General features: G+C 47.3%; 2 protein-coding genes across 3 annotated transcripts in view; one reads left to right on the top strand and one right to left on the bottom strand.

The window, feature by feature from the left end:
• The first annotated feature begins 1,528 nt into the window (after positions 1-1,528).
• The window catches only part of LOC128691310 (uncharacterized), a 308,431-nt gene continuing 289,318 nt past the window's right edge, over positions 1,529-20,641 (top strand). Inside the window, exon 1 of one of the 2 annotated variants that reach the window (XM_070091675.1) lies at positions 1,529-1,734. The gene's annotated coding sequence lies outside the window, so the exon portion shown is untranslated. Of the gene's footprint in view, positions 1,744-20,641 lie in introns of both variants that reach the window. The other variant, XM_070091674.1, reaches the window with a different exon arrangement.
• On the bottom strand, positions 7,586-9,134 carry LOC138853638 (protein FAM200C-like). The gene is made up of 2 exons (XM_070091638.1): positions 8,949-9,134; positions 7,586-8,683 (listed from the first exon to the last, which is right to left on the bottom strand). The coding sequence occupies exons 1-2, from the start codon at positions 9,132-9,134 to the stop codon at positions 7,601-7,603; spliced, it is 1,269 nt and encodes a 422-aa protein (XP_069947739.1). The 3' UTR covers positions 7,586-7,600.

Here is a 20,641-nt window from a genome sequence, read left to right as displayed (position 1 = left end):
AACTCGTCCATCTTATTCCTAGCACTGCGACTATTTGTGTAATAAATATTTAATGACCCTCCTCTCTCTTTACCCTTCCTGCTCCTTTCTGTTATTCCACTAAACCTATTACTGTCCTTGTCAATTAGTGCCACTGGCTTTCCAATATCCACCTCATTTTGCCTATTACTAGTTCTCCTAGTACTCATGTTACTACCCTGCGACTTCACAGTTTTCCCGCCAAAACCCATACCACTAACTATTCCTAGTTTAAAGACCTAACAGCTCCCTCCATCTACAAGACCTTCACGGCTGCTGCAACTAACCCATCTCTTTGGGAAGGACCTACTTCCACTGGGGAATCCCGCCTACCAGTGACTTTGCCCTCGTCTGCTGCCCGTCCCTATCCACTGACGCCTATATAAACCGCCAGTCTTCTTGTCTTTGCTCCAGATTCTCCTCCACCACGATGCTGTGAACACTAACTCCAAGGCCGAGGGACTGATTACCTCATCTTTTGTATATAGTTCTACTGTCTTCCTATTATGTCCTAGAATCTGTATTGATAAAGCCACTGGATGGCGAAACGTCTACTACAATAAAGATATCCAGATGTTGCACATGTGTCTTAACTTTCATATTGTCGGTATTTTATACCTTTCTTGCACAACTTGTCAGACACTGCAACATCATGGAATCTTGGTTCAGAGGACATCTACAAGACCTTCACGGCTGCTGCAACTAACCCATCTCTTTGGGAAGGACCTACTTCCACTGGGGAATCCCGCCTACCAGTGACTTTGCCCTCGAAGTGTATAAGTGGAAGATGGGTATTAATAAAGGGGACATTAATAAGGTCTTGAGGATGTCTCTCCAGGCGAGAACCCGCAGTAATGGATTTAAATTAGACAGGTTTAGATTTAGAAAGGACATAGGAAAGTATTGGTTTGGAAATAGGGTAGTTGATGAGTGGAACAGTCTACCTAGTTGGGTTATTGAGGCTAGGACTTTGGGTAGTTTCAAATTTAGGTTGGATAAATATATGAGTGAGAGGGGTTGGATTTGAGTGGGACCTGCAAATGAGTGGATAGAGTTATCAGAGCTTATTTCTTGGGTAGCATTGAAAATTGGGTTGGGCAAATGTTTTGTTAGTGGGATGGATTGTAAAGAACCTGCCTAGTATGGGCCAACAGGCCTGCTGCAGTGATCCTCCTTTCTTATGTTCATATATTATAAATAACAACGGGCCTAAGACTGATCCCTGTGGTACGCCACTTGATACAGATCCCCACTCGGGTTTAACCCCATTTAAGCATACTCTCTGCTTCCTATTAAAGCAAGTTTTAGGTGCTTGTAGGCAGGAACCCATAGATTCAGAGATTGGAGGAGAGTTAATGTTGTATTTGGTCATTGAGCCAATTTTCTCAAGGACTTTGAGAGTGCAGGTTATGTGATGTGGGGGAGGTGGAGTGGTGGGGGTGCAGTCCGAGTCCCACGGTGGTGTGTGTTGCAGCTGAGGTGGGGAGGGTAGTGGTGGTGGTGTGGTTGAGAGAGTCAACTACACAACACCTTCATTGTTACTGTCAGTGTGTGGCAGCCCGCAGCTGCCTGTGGTCTGTGTGTGTGTGTGTGAGGCTCGACCTCAGTGTACGCTGCTTAACCTTCACTCAACCACTGACTCAAAACAATGGTTACAACTCTCGAGTGATTTATATTAACATAACAGTGCTTGTGGAAGTGTAAACATCATCCCAAGTGAGTCAGGTTAGTTAATATACTCGAATTCTAGTTTTAAAATGCATCACTGTGTTCTGCGCGTTCCATCGAGCACACTTATATAGTGACAAGTAGTTTTTATTAATTAATATTTTTTTTGTGCTTATAAAACTAAGAGTTATTTCACAGTAAGAAATTTAATATAATTTGTTACATTTTCGGCAAGTAAGTATTGTGTTTATTCTTACATTCAGATATACTGTATACCAGAGTAACTTATCTCATCCGCTTTGTAATACTCTCACATTATATATATACACACACACACACATATATATATATATATATATATATATATATATATATATATATATATATATATATATATATATATATATATATATATATATATATATATATATATATATATATATATATGTTCTTCAAGATTCTCCTTTGTATGGACTGATGAAGCCACTGTGTGGCGAAACGTTTCCTCAATAAAGATAGTAATGGGAGATAGTAATGGTGAAGCTGGAGGTGCTGTCCTGGGAGACAGTAATGGTGAAGCTGGAGGTGCTGTCCTGGGAGACAGTAATGGTGAAGCTGGAGGTGCTGTCCTGGGAGACAGTAATGGTGAAGCTGGAGGTGCTGTCCTGGGAGACAGTAATGGTGAAGCTGGAGATTTTGTCCAGGTAGTCGGGAATTATACGCAGGAAGGAATACATATAAATGACCTCATAGGGGACAGAAGCCGTAGTGGGGAAACAAGTGTAGTCAAAGATAAGATAAAACCAATATTGCAAACTAGAAATACCACAGGAAATAGCAAACAAGAGGACTCCACTAGCAATAGTGAGGATATATTACCAAAAACAACTGGTGGGAGCTCCATTGTTGGTGCTAGGGAGGATAGAAGTAAGACAGGGAAACATGCACCAACAGGGAATACAGTCACAGAAACCCAAGGCAAACGGAAACCAAGCCTGTGCACATACTATGCACTTGGTATCTGCTGGCATGGGAAATCTGGAAAAACAGATGGGACGTGCAACTATGACCACCCTAGAAAATGCCATGCCCATATGACAACAGGAAAATGCAAACTCCCTTCCTGTAACCTTTTTCACCCTGAAATGTGTACCTCTTCAGTACAGGAAAGACTGTGCTATAACTTAAATTGCCAGGCACACCATCTAAAGCAGTGGTTCCCAAACTTTTTCAGTTTGTTACCCAATTTAACATGCCACATAAAGCATGTTACCCCTTTCACAAAATGTTGTTATTATTGATATATTACCTGGACCTGGAGTTTACCTGGAGAGAGTTTCGGGGGTCAACGCCCCCGCGGCCCGGTCTGTGACCAGGCCTCCTGGTGGATCAGCGCCTGATCAACCAGGCTGTTGCTGCTGGCTGCACGCAAACCAACGTACGAGCCACAGCCCGGCTGATCAGGAACTGACTTTAGGTGCTTGTCCAGTGCCAGCTTGAAGACTGCTAGGGGTCTGTTGGTAATCCCCCTTATGTGTGCTGGGAGGCAGTTGAACAGTCTCGGGCCCCTGACACTTATTGTATGGTCTCTTAACGTGCTAGTGACACCCCTGCTTTTCATTGGGGGGATGGTGCATCGTCTGCCAAGTCTTTTGCTTTCGTAGTGAGTGATTTTCGTGTGCAAGTTCGGTACTAGTCCCTCTAGGATTTTCCAGGTGTATATAATCATGTATCTCTCCCTCCTGCGTTCCAGGGAATACAGGTTTAGAAACCTCAAGCGCTCCCAGTAATTGAGGTGTTTTATCTCCGTTATGCGCGCCGTGAAAGTTCTCTGTACATTTTCTAGGTCGGCAATTTCACCTGCCTTGAAGGTGCTGTTAGAGTGCAGCAATATTCCAGCCTAGATAGAACAAGTGACCTGAAGAGTGTCATCATGGGCTTGGCCTCCCTAGTTTTGAAGGTTCTCATTATTCATCCTGTCATTTTTCTAGCAGATGCGATTGATACAATGTTATGGTCCTTGAAGGTGAGATCCTCCGACATAATCACTCCCAGGTCTTTGACGTTGGTGTTTCGCTCTATTTTGTGGCCAGAATTTGTTTTGTACTCTGATGAAGATTTAATTTCCTCATGTTTACCGTATCTGAGTAATTGAAATTTCTCATCGTTGAACTTCATATTGTTTTCTGCAGCCCACTGAAAGATTTGGTTGATGTCCGCCTGGAGCCTTGCAGTGTCTGCAATGGAAGACACTGTCATGCAGATTCGGGTGTCATCTGCAAAGGAAGACACGGTGCTGTGTCTGACATCCTTGTCTATGTCGGATATGAGGATGAGGAACAAGATGGGAGCTAGTACTGTGGCATGTGGAACAGAGCTTTTCACCGTAGCTGCCTCGGACTTTACTCTGTTGACGACTACTCTCTGTGTTCTGTTAGTGAGGAAATTATAGATCCATCGACCGACTTTTCCTGTTATTCCTTTAGCGCGCATTTTGTGCGCTATTACGCCATGGTCACACTTGTCGAAGGCTTTTGCAAAGTCTGTATATATTACATCTGCATTCTTTTTGTCTTCTAGTGCATTTAGGACCTTGTCGTAGTGATCCAGTAGTTGAGACAGACAGGAGCGACCTGTTCTAAACCCATGTTGCCCTGGGTTGTGTAACTGATGGGTTTCTAGATGGGTGGTGATCTTGCTTCTTAGGACCCTTTCAAAAATTTTTATGATATGGGATGTTAGTGCTATTGGTCTGTAGTTCTTTGCTGTTGCTTTACTGCCCCCTTTGTGGAGTGGGGCTATGTCTGTTGTTTTTAGTAACTGAGGGACGACCCCCGTGTCCATGCTCCTTCTCCATAGGATGGAAAAGGCTCGTGATAGGGGCTTCTTGCAGTTCTTGATGAACACAGAGTTCCATGAGTCTGGCCCTGGGGCAGAGTGCATGGGCATGTCATTTATCGCCTGTTCGAAGTCATTTGGCGTCAGGATAACATCGGATAGGCTTGTGTTAATCAAATTTTGTGGCTCTCTCATAAAAAATTCATTTTGATCTTCGACTCTCAGTCTGGTTAGCGGCTTGCTAAAAACTGAGTCATATTGGGACTTGAGTAGCTCACTCATTTCCTTGCTGTCATCTGTGTAGGACCCATCTTGTTTAAGTAGGGGCCCAATACTGGACGTTGTTCTCGATTTTGATTTGGCATAGGAGAAGAAATACTTTGGGTTTCTTTCGATTTCATTTATGGCTTTTAGTTCTTCCCGCGATTCCTGACTCCTAAAGGATTCTTTTAGCTTAAGTTCGATGCTTGCTATTTCTCTGACCAGTGTCTCCCTGCGCATTTCAGATATATTGACCTCTTTTAGCCGCTCTGTTATTCTTTTCCGTCGCCTGTAAAGGGAGCGCCTGTCTCTTTCTATTTTACATCTACTCCTCCTTTTTCTTAGAGGAATAAGCCTTGTGCATACATCGAGTGCCACCGAGTTAATCTGTTCTAGGCATAAGTTTGGGTCTGTGTTGCTTAGTATATCTTCCCAGCTTATATCGGTTAGGACTTGGTTTACTTGGTCCCACTTTATGTTTTTGTTATTGAAGTTGAATTTGGTGAATGCTCCCTCGTGACTAGTCTCATTTTGTCGGTCTGGGGCTCCACGCATACATGTCTGAACCTCAATTATGTTGTGATCTGAGTATATTGTTTTTGATATGGTGACATTTCTTATCAGATCATCATTGTTAGTGAAGATGAGGTCTAGTGTATTCTCCAGTCTAGTAGGCTCTATTATTTGCTGGTTTAAATTGAATTTTGTGCAGATTTAAAAGCTCGTGTGAGTGTGAGTTTTCATCAGAGCTGCCTCCTGGTGTTATTACTGCAACAATATTATTTGCTATATTCCTCCATTTTAGGTGCCTTAAGTTGAAATCCCCCAGGAGCAAGATGTTGGGTGCAGGAGCTGGAAGATTTTCCAGACAGTGGTCAATTTTTAGCAGCTGTTCCTGGAATTGCTGGGATGTTGCATCCGGAGGCTTGTAGACTACCACAATGACTAGGTTTTGGTTCTCGACCTTTACTGCTAAAACTTCCACTACGTCATTTGAGGCATTAAGCAGTTCTGTGCAAACAAGTGACTCTGCAATGTACAGGCCAACCCCCCCCTTTTGCCTGTTCACTCTGTCACATCTGTATAGGTTGTAACCTGGGATCCATATTTCGTTGTCCAAGTGATCCTTTATGTGGGTCTCAGTGAAAGCCGCGAACATTGCTTTTGCCTCTGCAAGCAGTCCACGGATGAAAGGTATTTTGTTGTTTGTTGCTGGCTTTAGACCCTGTATATTTGCAAAGAAGAATGTTATCGGACTGGTGGTATTGTTGGTACTGGGGGGGGGGATTTTTTTTCCGGCATTAGTATCTGTATCTGTTGGTTTGGAGTGGAGGCCATCGACTGTGGTTCCACTCCAGGAATGACTGGATTTGGTGTACGATTTCTGCCATTTCCTGCCAGTTTTTTTTCCTTCCTGGCACTAAAAAGCCTCTCCCTCTTGAGTGGCTGTGGCTACCCAGGTTTTCCCATGGCCTGGATGTTTTGTATCTTTTTGTCCCCTTTAGATGGTATGCCTGGCAATTTAAGTTATAGCACAGTCTTTCCTGTACTGAAGAGGTACACATTTCAGGGTGAAAAAGCTTACAGGAAGGGAGTTTGCATTTTCCTGTTGTCATATGGGCATGGCATTTTCTAGGGTGGTCATAGTTGCATGTCCCATCTGTTTTTCCAGATTTCCCATGCCAGCAGATACCAAGTGCATAGTATGTGCACAGGCTTGGTTTCCGCTTGCCTTGGGTTTCTGTGACTGTATTCCCTGTTGGTGCATGTTTTCCTGTCTTACTTCTATCCTCCCTAGCACCAACAATGGAGCTCCCACCAGTTGTTTTTGGTAATTTATCCTCACTATTGCTATTGGAGTCCTCTTGTTTGCTATTTCCTGCGGTATTTCTAGTTTGCAATATTGGTTTTATCTTATCTTTGACTACACTTGTTTCCCTACTATGGCTCCTGTCCCCTATGAGGTCATTTATATGTATTCCTTCCTGCGTATAATTCCCGACTACCTGGACAAAATCTCCAGCTTCACCATTACTGTCTCCCAGGTCAGTATCTCCAGCTTCACCATTTCTGTCTCCCAGGACAGCACCTCCAGCTTCACCATTACTGTCTCCCAGGACAGCACTATCAGCCCCACATTTACTGACTACCAGGACATCACCTCCAGCCTTACAGTTTGTGACTACATGGCCAGTATCAAGGGCAGTACCATTCAGCCCAGACTTTTTATGTTCCCATCTGATGTAGAAAGCTTCCAGGTTTTCTATGAAAGCAGCTTTGATGTTGTCCTCTTTTAATACTCTTGTGATTTTAGTCCACAGATTTTCCTCATTTGGGCATACCCAAAAACACTTCTCTGTTTTAATACTGCTTGTAGCTAGTTCTGGGATATCTGCACAAGGGGCGTGACACCAATTTCCACAAAAATGACAATTTATCCATGTGGAGGCCCGTTTGTTTGACTGACCACAGACTACACACAGCTTCATAATGATTTGAATGGTTGATTTACTGCAATTCTACTAGCAACCTCTTGAATATTATATTAATAACCTTAAATGAAGCTCTAGCTATTTGTATTTCTGTTTCTAACTCTTTTTGTATATTGGACAGCTTACCGTCACGTTCCTGATTTTTAATGTTTGTGTTTATAAGGGCGCCTACAACCCCATCCGTTTACAGTCTGCTTTATTGTCCAACGAAACTGTTTGAAACCAGTCCCGGGCTAAATTAAAACACTTGAGATATTTTCTTTTATTTATTGTATTTGAACATTGTGCATCTCTAATGACTATTACCAAAGATGTCAAGAACATCAGTGGGATGGATGGAGTTGCATACTTGAAGCTAGTTTAGGAATTCTTGGCTTCGTGGTTGAAAGTGCCAGCCTGGCATCGTTTGCAACATTCAAGCGAGTCCTCTTTTTTGTTTTCATACCCAGCACAGTTGAGAAGCCCTTCTCGCACAGATATGTTGTTGAGAATGATACCAACAACTTCAAGGCTCTCTTGGACAGAGTTGGCGAGTCAGGTAGTCGTGAAATCCAAAAGGAATCTGCATTTTGGTTTTGGAATTCGATTTTCAAGGCTTCATTGGCTCGCATTGTGATCCACTCCTCCTTTGCAGGGAAATCATCATCATGAATGACATCATCAGGTACAGAGAAGGGATGAATGATCCACTGAAGAGTGGCTGTTTCTTGGTCACTCTCTGGAAAGTAGTGATGCATGCTTGTTTCAAGCCCCTTCAAATGGTCGCTCATTTCTTTGTTGATGGTCTGTAGAAGTGATCCAGTATCATGACTATTCTCCTCAACAAACTGGTCTAGGGTGGGAAACTGGGCGATCACTCCTTTCTCCAAGCGCCGAATCCAGAGTCTCAGTTTCCCCAGAAATGCAGTCACAGTGTGATGGGCATCAATGACAGTCGTGTTTCGGCCCTGGAGTTGCAGATTACCACTGTTCAGCTCCGCAAATATGTCAGCCAAGTAACAAAGTCGAGCAAGCCACTCCTTATCGGTGAACTTGGTAGCAAAAGGAGATCCTTTTTGTTCCAGGAATTCCTGAACAGCTTTTCGGAGCTCAATGACTCGACGTACAACCTTGCCTCGTGACAACCAGCGAACATCGGTGTGGTAGAGCAGAACTTGATACTGCTCTCCCATTTCCTTGCACAGCTCCTTGAATATGCCCGAATTCACATCTCTGGACTTGATGAAGTTGACGATTTTCAACACATCTTCAAACACTAACTTCAGATTACCAGGCAGGCTTTTCGATCCAAGAGAGTACCGATGAATGATGCAGTGATCTACAGAAATTTCTGGGTTGATAGCTTGTATGAGGCCCCGTAATCCACGATGACCACCCATCATCGACGGTGCTCCATCGACGGAGACCTGGAATAAAAAGAAAAATTATTATAGACTGCGTCAGTTAGTCATTGTTACTTATCTTTTGCGTTATAATTATATGGTTTTAATTAATTATTTCGGTACTTGAGTATTTCAGTACGACAGGCACGATATTTTTTGTGTGAATCATGTACAAAATATTAGCTACACTACAGTTACTTGTACAATAAATAAAACTGTATATGACTATATGCCGTGTAATTCATTGTATTTATACTAATTTAGACTTTATATAAACATCGTTTCCTACCTGTTGAACGCTGTTCCAATCCAATCCATTCTTGGTAAAGAAACTGTTGATGATATTGAAGACATCTTCTCCCTTTGTGGTTGTCAGCAGATCCTCGCATAATAGGAACTCTTCTTTGATCTTGTCCTGGTGGACGTAACGGACGAACCCAAGGAGAACAGCACAACTGCAAGGAGAATTTGCCATATGAACTTTCCTTGATCTCTGTTGTAACTTGGGACAGGATACCACATGGTACACAGTGCATATATCGAAGTCAACCTCAAAGTACACAGTGCATATATCAAGGTCAACCACAAGGTACACAGTGCATATATCAAGGTCATTCACAAGGTACACGGTGCATATATCAAGGTCAACCACAAGGTACACGGTGCATATATCAGGGCCCGGTGGCCCGGTGGCCTGGTGGCTAAAGCTCCCGCTTCACACACGGAGGGCCCGGGTTCGATTCCCGGCGGGTGGAAACATTTCGACACGTTTCCTTACACCTGTTGTCCTGTTCACCTAGCAGCAAATAGGTACCTGGGTGTTAGTCGACTGGTGTGGGTCGCATCCTGGGGGACAAGATTAAGGACCCCAATGGAAATAAGTTAGACAGTCCTCGATGACGCACTGACTTTCTTGGGTTATCCTGGGTGGCTAACCCTCAGGGGTTAAAAATCCGAACGAAATCTTATCTTATCTTATCTTACCACAAGGTAAACAGTGCATATATCAAGGTCAACCACAAGGTACACAGTGCATATATCAAGGTCAACCACAAGGTACACGGTGCATATCTCAAGGTCAACCACAAGGTACACAGTGCATATATCAAGGTCAACCACAAGGTACACGGTGCATATATCAAGGTCAACCACAAGGTACACTGTGCATATATCAAGGTCAACCACGAGGTACACAGTGCATATATCAAGGTCAACCACAAGGTACACGGTGCATATATCAAGGTCAACCACAAGGTACACAGTGCATATATCAAGGTCAACAAGGTACACAGTGCATATATCAAGGTCAACCACAAGGTACACGGTGCATATATCAAGGTCAACCACAAGGTACACGGTGCATATATCAAGGTCAACCACAAGGTACACAGTGCATATATCAAGGTCAACAACAAGGTACACAGTGCATATATCAAGGTCAACCACAAGGTACACGGTGCATATATCAGGGTCAACCACAAGGTAAACAGTGCATATATCAAGGTCAACCACAAGGTACACAGTGCATATATCAAGGTCAACCACAAGGTACACGGTGCATATATCAAGGTCAACCACAAGGTACACGGTGCATATATCAAGGTCAACCACGAGGTACACAGTGCATATATCAAGGTCAACCACAAGGTACACGGAGCATATATCAAGGTCAACCACAAGGTACACAGTGCATATATCAAGGTCAACAACAAGGTACACAGTGCATATATCAAGGTCAACCACAAGGTACACGGTGCATATATCAAGGTCAACCACAAGGTACAGGGTGCATATATCAAGGTCAACCACAAGGTACTCGGTGAATATATCAAGGTCAACCACAAGGTACACGGTGCATATATCAAGGTCAACCACAAGGTACACGGTGCATATATCAAGGTCAACCAAAAGGTACACAGTGCATATATCAAGGTCAACCACAATGTACACAGTGCATATATCAAGGTCAACCACAAGGTAAACAGTGCATTTGTCAAGGTCAACCACAAGGTACACGGTGCATATATCAAGGTCAACCACAAGGTACACAGTGCATATATCAAGGTCAACCACAAGGTACACAGTGCATATATCAAGGTCAGCCACAAGGTACACAGTGCATATATCAAGGTCAACCACAAGGTACACGGTTCATATATCAAGGTCAACCACAAGGTACACGGTGCATATATCAAAGTCAACCACAAGATACACAGTGCATATATCAAGGTCAGCCACAAGGTACACGGTGCATATATCAAGGTCAACCACAAGGTACACAGTGCATATATCAAAGTCAACCACAAGGTACACGGTGCATATATCAAGGTCAACCACAAGGTACACAGTGCATATATCAAGGTCAACCACAAGATACACAGTGCATATATCAAGGTCAACCACAAGGTACACGGTGCATATATCAAGGTCAACCACAAGGTACACAGTGCATATATCAAGGTCAACCACAAGGTACACGGTGCATATATCAAGGTCAACCACAAGGTACACGGTGCATATATCAAGGTCAACCACAAGGTACACGGTGCATATATCAAGGTCAACCACAAGGTACACATTGCATATATCAAGGTCAACCACAAGATACACAGTGCATATATCAAGGTCAAGCACAAGGTACACGGTGCATATATCAAAGTCAACCACAAGGTACACGGTGCATATATCAAGGTCAACCGCAAGGTACACGGTGCATATATCAAGGTCAACCACAAGGTACACGGTGCATATATCAAGGTCAACCACAAGGTACACAGTGCATATATCAAGGTCAACCACAAGATACACAGTGCATATATCAAGGTCAACCACAAGGTACACGGTGCATATATCAAGGTCAACCACAAGGTACACAGTGCATATATCAAAGTCAACCACAAGGTACACGGTGCATATATCAAGGTCAATCACAAGGTACACGGTGCATATATCAAGGTCAACCACAAGGTACACGGTGCATATATCAAGGTCAACCACAAGGTACACGGTGCATATATCAAGGTCAACCACAAGGTACACAGTGCATATATCAAGGTCAACCACATGGTACACGGTGCATATATCAAGGTCAACCACAAGGTACACGGTGCATATATCAAGGTCAACCACAAGGTACACAGTGCATATATCAAGGTCAATCACAAGGTACACGGTGCATATATCAAGGTCAACCACAAGGTACACGGTGCATATATCAAGGTCAACCACAAGGTACACGGTGCATATATCAAGGTCAACCACAAGATAAACAGTGCATATATCAAGGTCAACCACAAGGTACACGGTGCATATATCAAGGTCAACTACAAGATAAACCGTGCATATATCAAGGTCAACTATCAAGGGAGAGCTGTACAGAGTGGAGACTACAGGTTTAATGTGAACAATCCAACTACTGACGTGAAGTCACTGGGTTCCCGCTTAATTTCCCTAATATATAGATTCTCGAAAATTTTGAAATTTAATTTATCTTGTAGTTTGGCTTAAATTAAAAAAAAAATCTAACACTGGTTATATTTACAAAATTAAAATTAAAAGTAAGCCAGTTCAAGGCCTCCTTCAGATGATCAAAAGTGGCAGTGCGGGATCATAATATGTTACCTGACGAATCTTGCTTAACCTAACCTTCAGTTTGTAAAATCCAGAGATAATATAGTGAGGGCACTACTGTATGACAGTGGTCGAGGGCACTACTGTATGACAGTGGTCGAGGGCACTACTGTATGACAGTGGTCGAGGGCACTACTGTATGACAGTCGTCGAGGGCACTACTGTATGACAGTGGTCGAGGGCACTACTGTATGACAGTGGTCGAGGGCACTACTGTATGACAGTGGTCGAGGGCACTACTGTATGACAGTGGTCGAGGGCACTACTGTATGACAGTGGTCGAGGGCACTACTGTATGACAGTCGTCGAGGGCACTACTGTATGACAGTGGTCGAGGGCATTACTGTATGACAGTCGTCGAGGGCACTACTGTATGACAGTGGTCGAGGGCACTACTGTATGACAGTGGTCGAGGGCACTACTGTATGACAGTGGTCGAGGGCACTACTGTATGACAGTGGTCGAGGGCACTACTGTATGACAGTGGTCGAGGGCACTACTGTATGACAGTCGTCGAGGGTACTACTGTATGACAGTCGTCGAGGGCACTACTGTATGACAGTGGTTGAGGGCACTACTGTATGACAGTGGTCGAGGGCACTACTGTGTGACAGTGGTCGAGGGCACTACTGTATGACAGTGGTCGAGGGCACTACTGTATGACAGTCGTCGAGGGCACTACTGTATGACAGTGGTCGAGGGCACTACTGTATGACAGTGGTCGAGGGCACTACTGTATGACAGTGGTCGAGGGCACTACTGTATGACAGTCGTCGAGGGCACTACTGTATGACAGTGGTCGAGGGCACTACTGTATGACAGTCGTCGAGGGCACTACTGTATGACAGTGGTCGAGGGCACTACTGTATGACAGTGGTCGAGGGCACTACTGTATGACAGTGGTCGAGGGCACTACTGTATGACAGTCGTCGAGGGCACTACTGTATGACAGTCGTCGAGGGCACTACTGTATGACAGTCGTCGAGGGCACTACTGTATGACAGTGGTCGAGGGCACTACTGTATGACAGTGGTCGAGGGCACTACTGTATGACAGTGGTCGAGGGCACTACTGTATGACAGTCGTCGAGGGCACTACTGTATGACAGTGGTCGAGGGCACTACTGTATGACTGGTCGAGGGCACTACTGTATGACAGTGGTCGAGGGCACTACTGTATGACAGTGGTCGAGGGCACTACTGTATGACAGTGGTCGAGGGCACTACTTTATGACAGTGGTCGAGGGCACTACTGTATGACAGTGGTCGAGGGCACTACTGTATGACAGTGGTCGAGGGCACTACTGTATGGCAGTGGTCGAGGGCACTACCGTATGACAGTGGTCGAGGACACTACTGTATGACAGTGGTTGAGGACACTACTGTATGACTGTGGTCGAGGGCACTACTGTATGACAGTGGTCGAGGGCACTACTGTATGACAGTGGTCGAGGGCACTACTGTATGACAGTGGTCGAGGGCACTACTGTATGACAGTGGTCGAGGGCACTACTGTATGACAGTGGTCGAGGGCACTACTGTATGACAGTGGTCGAGGGTACTACTGTATGACAGTGGTCGAGGGCACTACTGTATGACAGTGGTCGAGGGCACTACTGTATGACAGTGGTCGAGGGCACTACTGTATGACAGTGGTCGAGGGCACTACTGTATGACAGTGGTCGAGGGCACTACTGTATGACAGTGGTCGAGGGCACTACTGTATGACAGTGGTCGAGGGCACTACTGTATGACAGTCGTCGAGGGCACTACTGTATGACAGTGGTCGAGGGCACTACTGTATGACAGTGGTCGAGGGCACTACTGTATGACAGTGGTCGAGGGCACTACTGTATGACAGTCGTCGAGGGCACTACTGTATGACAGTCGTCGAGGGCACTACTGTATGACAGTCGTCGAGGGCACTACTGTATGACAGTCGTCGAGGGCACTACTGTATGACAGTCGTCGAGGGCACTACTGTATGACAGTGGTCGAGGGCACTACTGTATGACAGTGGTCGAGGGCACTACTGTAAGACAGTGGTCGAGGGCACTACTGTATGACTGGTCGAGGGCACTACTGTATGACAGTGGTCGAGGGCACTACTGTATGACAGTGGTCGAGGGCACTACTGTATGACAGTGGTCGAGGGCACTACTTTATGACAGTGGTCGAGGGCACTACTGTATGACAGTGGTCGAGGGCACTACTGTATGACAGTGGTCGAGGGCACTACTGTATGACAGTGGTCGAGGGCACTACCGTATGACAGTGGTCGAGGACACTACTGTATGACAGTGGTTGAGGACACTACTGTATGACTGTGGTCGAGGGCACTACTGTATGACAGTGGTCGAGGGCACTACTGTATGACAGTGGTCGAGGGCACTACTGTATGACAGTGGTCGAGGGCACTACTGTATGACAGTGGTCGAGGGCACTACTGTATGACAGTGGTCGAGGGCACTACTGTATGACAGTGGTCGAGGGCACTACTGTATGACAGTGGTCGAGGGCACTACTGTATGACAGTGGTCGAGGGCACTACTGTATGACAGTGGTCGAGGGCACTACTCTATTACAGTCGTCGAGACCACTACTGTATGAGAGTGGTCGAGGGCACTACTGTATGACAGTGGTCGAGGGCACTACTGTATGACAGTGGTCGAGGGCACTACTGTATGACAGTCGTCGAGGGCACTACTGTATGACAGTGGTCGAGGGCACTACTGTATGACAGTGGTCGAGGGCACTACTGTATGACAGTGGTCGAGGGCACTACTGTATGACAGTCGTCGAGGGCACTACTGTATGACAGTCGTCGAGGGCACTACTGTATGACAGTCGTCGAGGGCACTACTGTATGACAGTCGTCGAGGGCACTACTGTATGACAGTCGTCGAGGGCACTACTGTATGACAGTGGTCGAGGGCACTACTGTATGACAGTGGTCGAGGGCACTACTGTATGACAGTGGTCGAGGGCACTACTGTATGACAGTGGTCGAGGGCACTACTGTATGACAGTGGTCGAGGGCACTACTGTATGACAGTGGTCGAGGGCACTACTGTATGACAGTGGTCGAGGGCACTACTGTATGACAGTGGTCGAGGGCACTACTGTATGACAGTGGTCGAGGGCACTACTGTATGACAGTGGTCGAGGGCACTACTGTATGACAGTGGTCGAGGGCACTACCGTATGACAGTGGTCGAGGACACTACTGTATGACAGTGGTTGAGGACACTACTGTATGACTGTGGTCGAGGGCACTACTCTATGACAGTGGTCGAGGGCACTACTGTATGACAGTGGTCGAGGGCACTACTGTATGACAGTGGTCGAGGGCACTACTGTATGACAGTGGTCGAGGGCACTACTGTATGACAGTGGTCGAGGACACTACTGTATGACAGTGGTCGAGGGCACTACTGTATGACAGTGGTCGAGGGCACTACTGTATGACAGTGGTCGAGGGCACTACTGTATGACAGTGGTCGAGGGCACTACTGTATTACAGTCGTCGAGACCACTACTGTATGAGAGTGGTCGAGGGCACTACTGTATGACAGTGGTCGAGGGCACTACTGTATGACAGTGGTCGAGGGCACTACTGTATTACAGTCGTCGAGGGCACTACTGTATGACAGTGGTCGAGGGCACTACTGTATGACAGTGGTCGAGGGCACTACTGTATGACAGTGGTCGAGGGCACTACTGTATGACAGTGGTCGAGGGCACTACTGTATGACAGTGGTCGAGGGCACTACTGTATGACAGTGGTCGAGGGCACTACTGTATGACAGTCGTCGAGGGCACTACTGTATGACAGTGGTCGAGGGCACTACTGTATGACAGTGGTCGAGGGCACTACTGTATGACAGTGGTCGAGGGCACTACTGTATGACAGTGGTCGAGGGCACTACTGTATGACAGTGGTCGAGGGCACTACTGTATGACAGTGGTCGAGGGCACTACTGTATGACAGTGGTCGAGGGCACTACTGTATGACAGTGGTCGAGGGCACTACTGTATGACAGTGGTCGAGGGCACTACTGTATGACAGTGGTCGAGGGCACTACTGTATGACAGTGGTCGAGGGCACTACTGTATGACAGTGGTCGAGGGCACTACTGTATGACAGTGGTCGAGGGCACTACTGTATGACAGTGGTCGAGGGCACTACTGTATGACAGTGGTCGAGGGCACTACTGTATGACAGTGGTCGAGGGCACTACTGTATGACAGTGGTCGAGGGCACTACTGTATGACAGTGGTCGAGGGCACTACTGTATGACAGTCGTCGAGGGCACTACTGTATGACAGTCGTCGAGGGCACTACTGTATGACAGTGGTCGAGGGCACTACTGTATGACAGTGGTCGAGGGCACTACTGTATGACAGTCGTCGAGGGCACTACTGTATGACAGTGGTCGAGGGCACTACTGTATGACAGTGGTCGAGGGCACTACTGTATGACAGTGGTCGAGGGCACTACTGTATGACAGTCGTCGAGGGCACTACTGTATGACAGTCGTCGAGGGCACTACTGTATGACAGTCGTCGAGGGCACTACTGTATGACAGTGGTCGAGGGCACTACTGTATGACAGTGGTCGAGGGCACTACTGTATGACAGTGTCGAGGGCACTACTGTATGACAGTGGTCGAGGGCACTACTGTATGACAGTGGTCGAGGGCACTACTGTATGACAGTGGTCGAGGGCACTACTGTATGACAGTCGTCGAGGGCACTACTGTATGACAGTGGTCGAGGGCACTACTGTATGACAGTGGTCGAGGGCACTACTGTATGACAGTGGTCGAGGGCACTACTGTATGACAGTGGTCGAGGGCACTACTGTATGACAGTCGTCGAGGGCACTACTGTATGACAGTGGTCGAGGGCACTACTGTATGACAGTGGTCGAGGGCACTACTGTATGACAGTGGTCGAGGGCACTACTGTATGACAGTGGTCGAGGGCACTACTGTATGACAGTGGTCGAGGGCACTACTGTATGACAGTGGTCGAGGGCACTACTGTATGACAGTGGTCGAGGGCACTACTGTATGACAGTGGTCGAGGGCACTACTGTATGACAGTGGTCGAGGGCACTACTGTATGACAGTGGTCGAGGGCACTACTGTATGACAGTGGTCGAGGGCACTACTGTATGACAGTGGTCGAGGGCACTACTGTATGACAGTGGTCGAGGGCACTACTGTATGACAGTGGTCGAGGGCACTACTGTATGACAGTGGTCGAGGGCACTACTGTATGACAGTCGTCGAGGGCACTACTGTATGACAGTGGTCGAGGGCACTACTGTATGACAGTGGTCGAGGGCACTACTGTATGACAGTGGTCGAGGGCACTACTGTATGACAGTGGTCGAGGGCACTACTGTATGACAGTGGTCGAGGGCACTACTGTATGACAGTGGTCGAGGGCACTACTGTATGACAGTGGTCGAGGGCACTACTGTATGACAGTGGTCGAGGGCACTACTGTATGACAGTGGTCGAGGGCACTACTGTATGACAGTGGTCGAGGGCACTACTGTATGACAGTGGTCGAGGGCACTACTGTATGACAGTGGTCGAGGGCACTACTGTATGACAGTGGTCGAGGGCACTACTGTATGACAGTGGTCGAGGGCACTACTGTATGACAGTCGTCGAGGGCACTACTGTATGACAGTGGTCGAGGGCACTACTGTATGACAGTGGTCGAGGGCACTACTGTATGACAGTCGTCGAGGGCACTACTGTATGACAGTCGTCGAGGGCACTACTGTATGACAGTCGTCGAGGGCACTACTGTATGACAGTCGTCGAGGGCACTACTGTATGACAGTGGTCGAGGGCACTACTGTATGACAGTCGTCGAGGGCACTACTGTATGACAGTCGTCGAGGGCACTACTGTATGACAGTGGTCGAGGGCACTACTGTATGACAGTCGTCAAGGGCACTACTGTATGACAGTGGTCGAGGGCACTACTGTATGACAGTCGTCGATGGCACTACTGTATGACAGTGGTCGAGGGCACTACTGTATGACAGTCGTCGGTTGCACTACTGTATGACAGTCTACTGTATGACAGTGGTCGAGGGCACTACTGTATGACAGTGGTCGAGGGCACTACTGTATGACAGTGGTCGAGGGCACTACTGTATGACAGTCGTCGAGGGCACTACTGTATGACAGTCGTCGAGGGCACTACTGTATGACAGTCGTCGAGGGCACTACTGTATGACAGTCGTCGAGGGCACTACTGTATGACAGTCGTCGAGGGCACTACTGTATGACAGTGGTCGAGGGCACTACTGTATGACAGTGGTCGAGGGCACTACTGTATGACAGTGGTCGAGGGCACTACTGTATGACAGTGGTCGAGGGCACTACTGTATGACAGTGGTCGAGGGCACTACTGTATGACAGTGGTCGAGGGCACTACTGTATGACAGTGGTCGAGGGCACTACTGTATGACAGTGGTCGAGGGCACTACTGTATGACAGTGGTCGAGGGCACTACTGTATGACAGTCGTCGAGGGCACTACTGTATGACAGTCGTCGAGGGCACTACTGTATGACAGTCGTCGAGGGCACTACTGTATGACAGTCGTCGAGGGCACTACTGTATGACAGTGGTCGAGGGCACTACTGTATGACAGTGGTCGAGGGCACTACTGTATGACAGTGGTCGAGGGCACTACTGTATGACAGTCGTCGAGGGCACTACTGTATGACAGTGGTCGAGGGCACTACTGTATGACAGTGGTCGAGGGCACTACTGTATGACAGTGGTCGAGGGCACTACTGTATGACAGTGGTCGAGGGCACTACTGTATGACAGTGGTCGAGGGCACTACTGTATGACAGTGGTCGAGGGCACTACTGTATGACAGTGGTCGAGGGCACTACTGTATGACAGTGGTCGAGGGCACTACTGTATGACAGTCGTCGAGGGCACTACTGTATGACAGTCGTCGAGGGCACTACTGTATGACAGTCGTCGAGGGCACTACTGTATGACAGTCGTCGAGGGCACTACTGTATGACAGTCGTCGAGGGCACTACTGTATGACAGTCGTCGAGGGCACTACTGTATGACAGTCGTCGAGGGCACTACTGTATGACATTCGTCGAGGTCACTACTGTATGACAGTGGTCGAGGGCACTACTGTATGACAGTCGTCGAGGGCACTACTGTATGACAGTTGTCGAGGGCACTACTGTATGGCAGTTGTCGAGGGCTCCACTGTATGACAATGGTCGAGGGCACTACTGTATGACAGTCGTCGAGGGCACTACTGTATGACAGTGGTCGAGGGCACTACTGTATGACAGTGGTCGAGGGCACTACTGTATGACAGTCGTCGAGGGCACTACTGTATGACAGTCGTCGAGGGCACTACTGTATGACAGTCGTCGAGGGCACTACGAGGGCACTACTGTATGACAGTGGTCGAGGGCACTACTGTATGACAGTGGTCGAGGGCACTACTGTATGACAGTGGTCGAGGGCACTACTGTATGACAGTGGTCGAGGGCACTACTGTATGACAGTGGTCGAGGGCACTACTGTATGACAGTGGTCGAGGGCACTACTGTATGACAGTGGTCGAGGGCACTACTGTATGACAGTGGTCGAGGGCACTACTGTATGACAGTCGTCGAGGGCACTACTGTATGACAGTGGTCGAGGGCACTACTGTATGACAGTCGTCGAGGGCACTACTGTATGACAGTGGTCGAGGGCACTACTGTATGACAGTGGTCGAGGGCACTACTGTATGACAGTGGTCGAGGGCACTACTGTATGACAGTGGTCGAGGGCACTACTGTATGACAGTGGTCGAGGGCACTACTGTATGACAGTGGTCGAGGGCACTACTGTATGACAGTCGTCGAGGGCACTACTGTATGACAGTCGTCGAGGGCACTACTGTATGACAGTCGTCGAGGGCACTACTGTATGACAGTGGTCGAGGGCACTACTGTATGACAGTCGTCGAGGGCACTACTGTATGACAGTGGTCGAGGGCACTACTGTATGACAGTCGTCGAGGGCACTACTGTATGACAGTCGTCGAGGGCACTACTGTATGACAGTCGTCGAGGGCACTACTGTATGACAGTGGTCGAGGGCACTACTGTATGACAGTCGTCGAGGGCACTACTGTATGACAGTGGTCGAGGGCACTACTGTATGACAGTGGTCGAGGGCACTACTGTATGACAGTGGTCGAGGGCACTACTGTATGACAGTGGTCGAGGGCACTACTGTATGACAGTGGTCGAGGGCACTACTGTATGACAGTGGTCGAGGGCACTACTGTAT

The sequence above is a fragment of the Cherax quadricarinatus genome, chromosome 36, assembly GCF_038502225.1.
Source record: "Cherax quadricarinatus isolate ZL_2023a chromosome 36, ASM3850222v1, whole genome shotgun sequence".
NCBI lineage: Eukaryota > Metazoa > Arthropoda > Malacostraca > Decapoda > Parastacidae > Cherax > Cherax quadricarinatus.
Note: the sequence above shows the minus strand (reverse complement) of the source record. Positions and strands in the feature narration are given on the sequence as shown.

Excerpts from the sequence above, each read along its gene's own strand:
- LOC138853638 (XM_070091638.1), bottom strand. The coding sequence starts at position 9,134 with ATGGCAAATTCTCCTTGCAGTTGTGCTGTTCTCCTTGGGTTCGTCCGT. Across the intron at positions 8,684-8,948 it reads ATTGGAACAGCGTTCAACAG|GTCTCCGTCGATGGAGCACC; the intron begins GTAGGAAACGAT and ends TTTTTATTCCAG.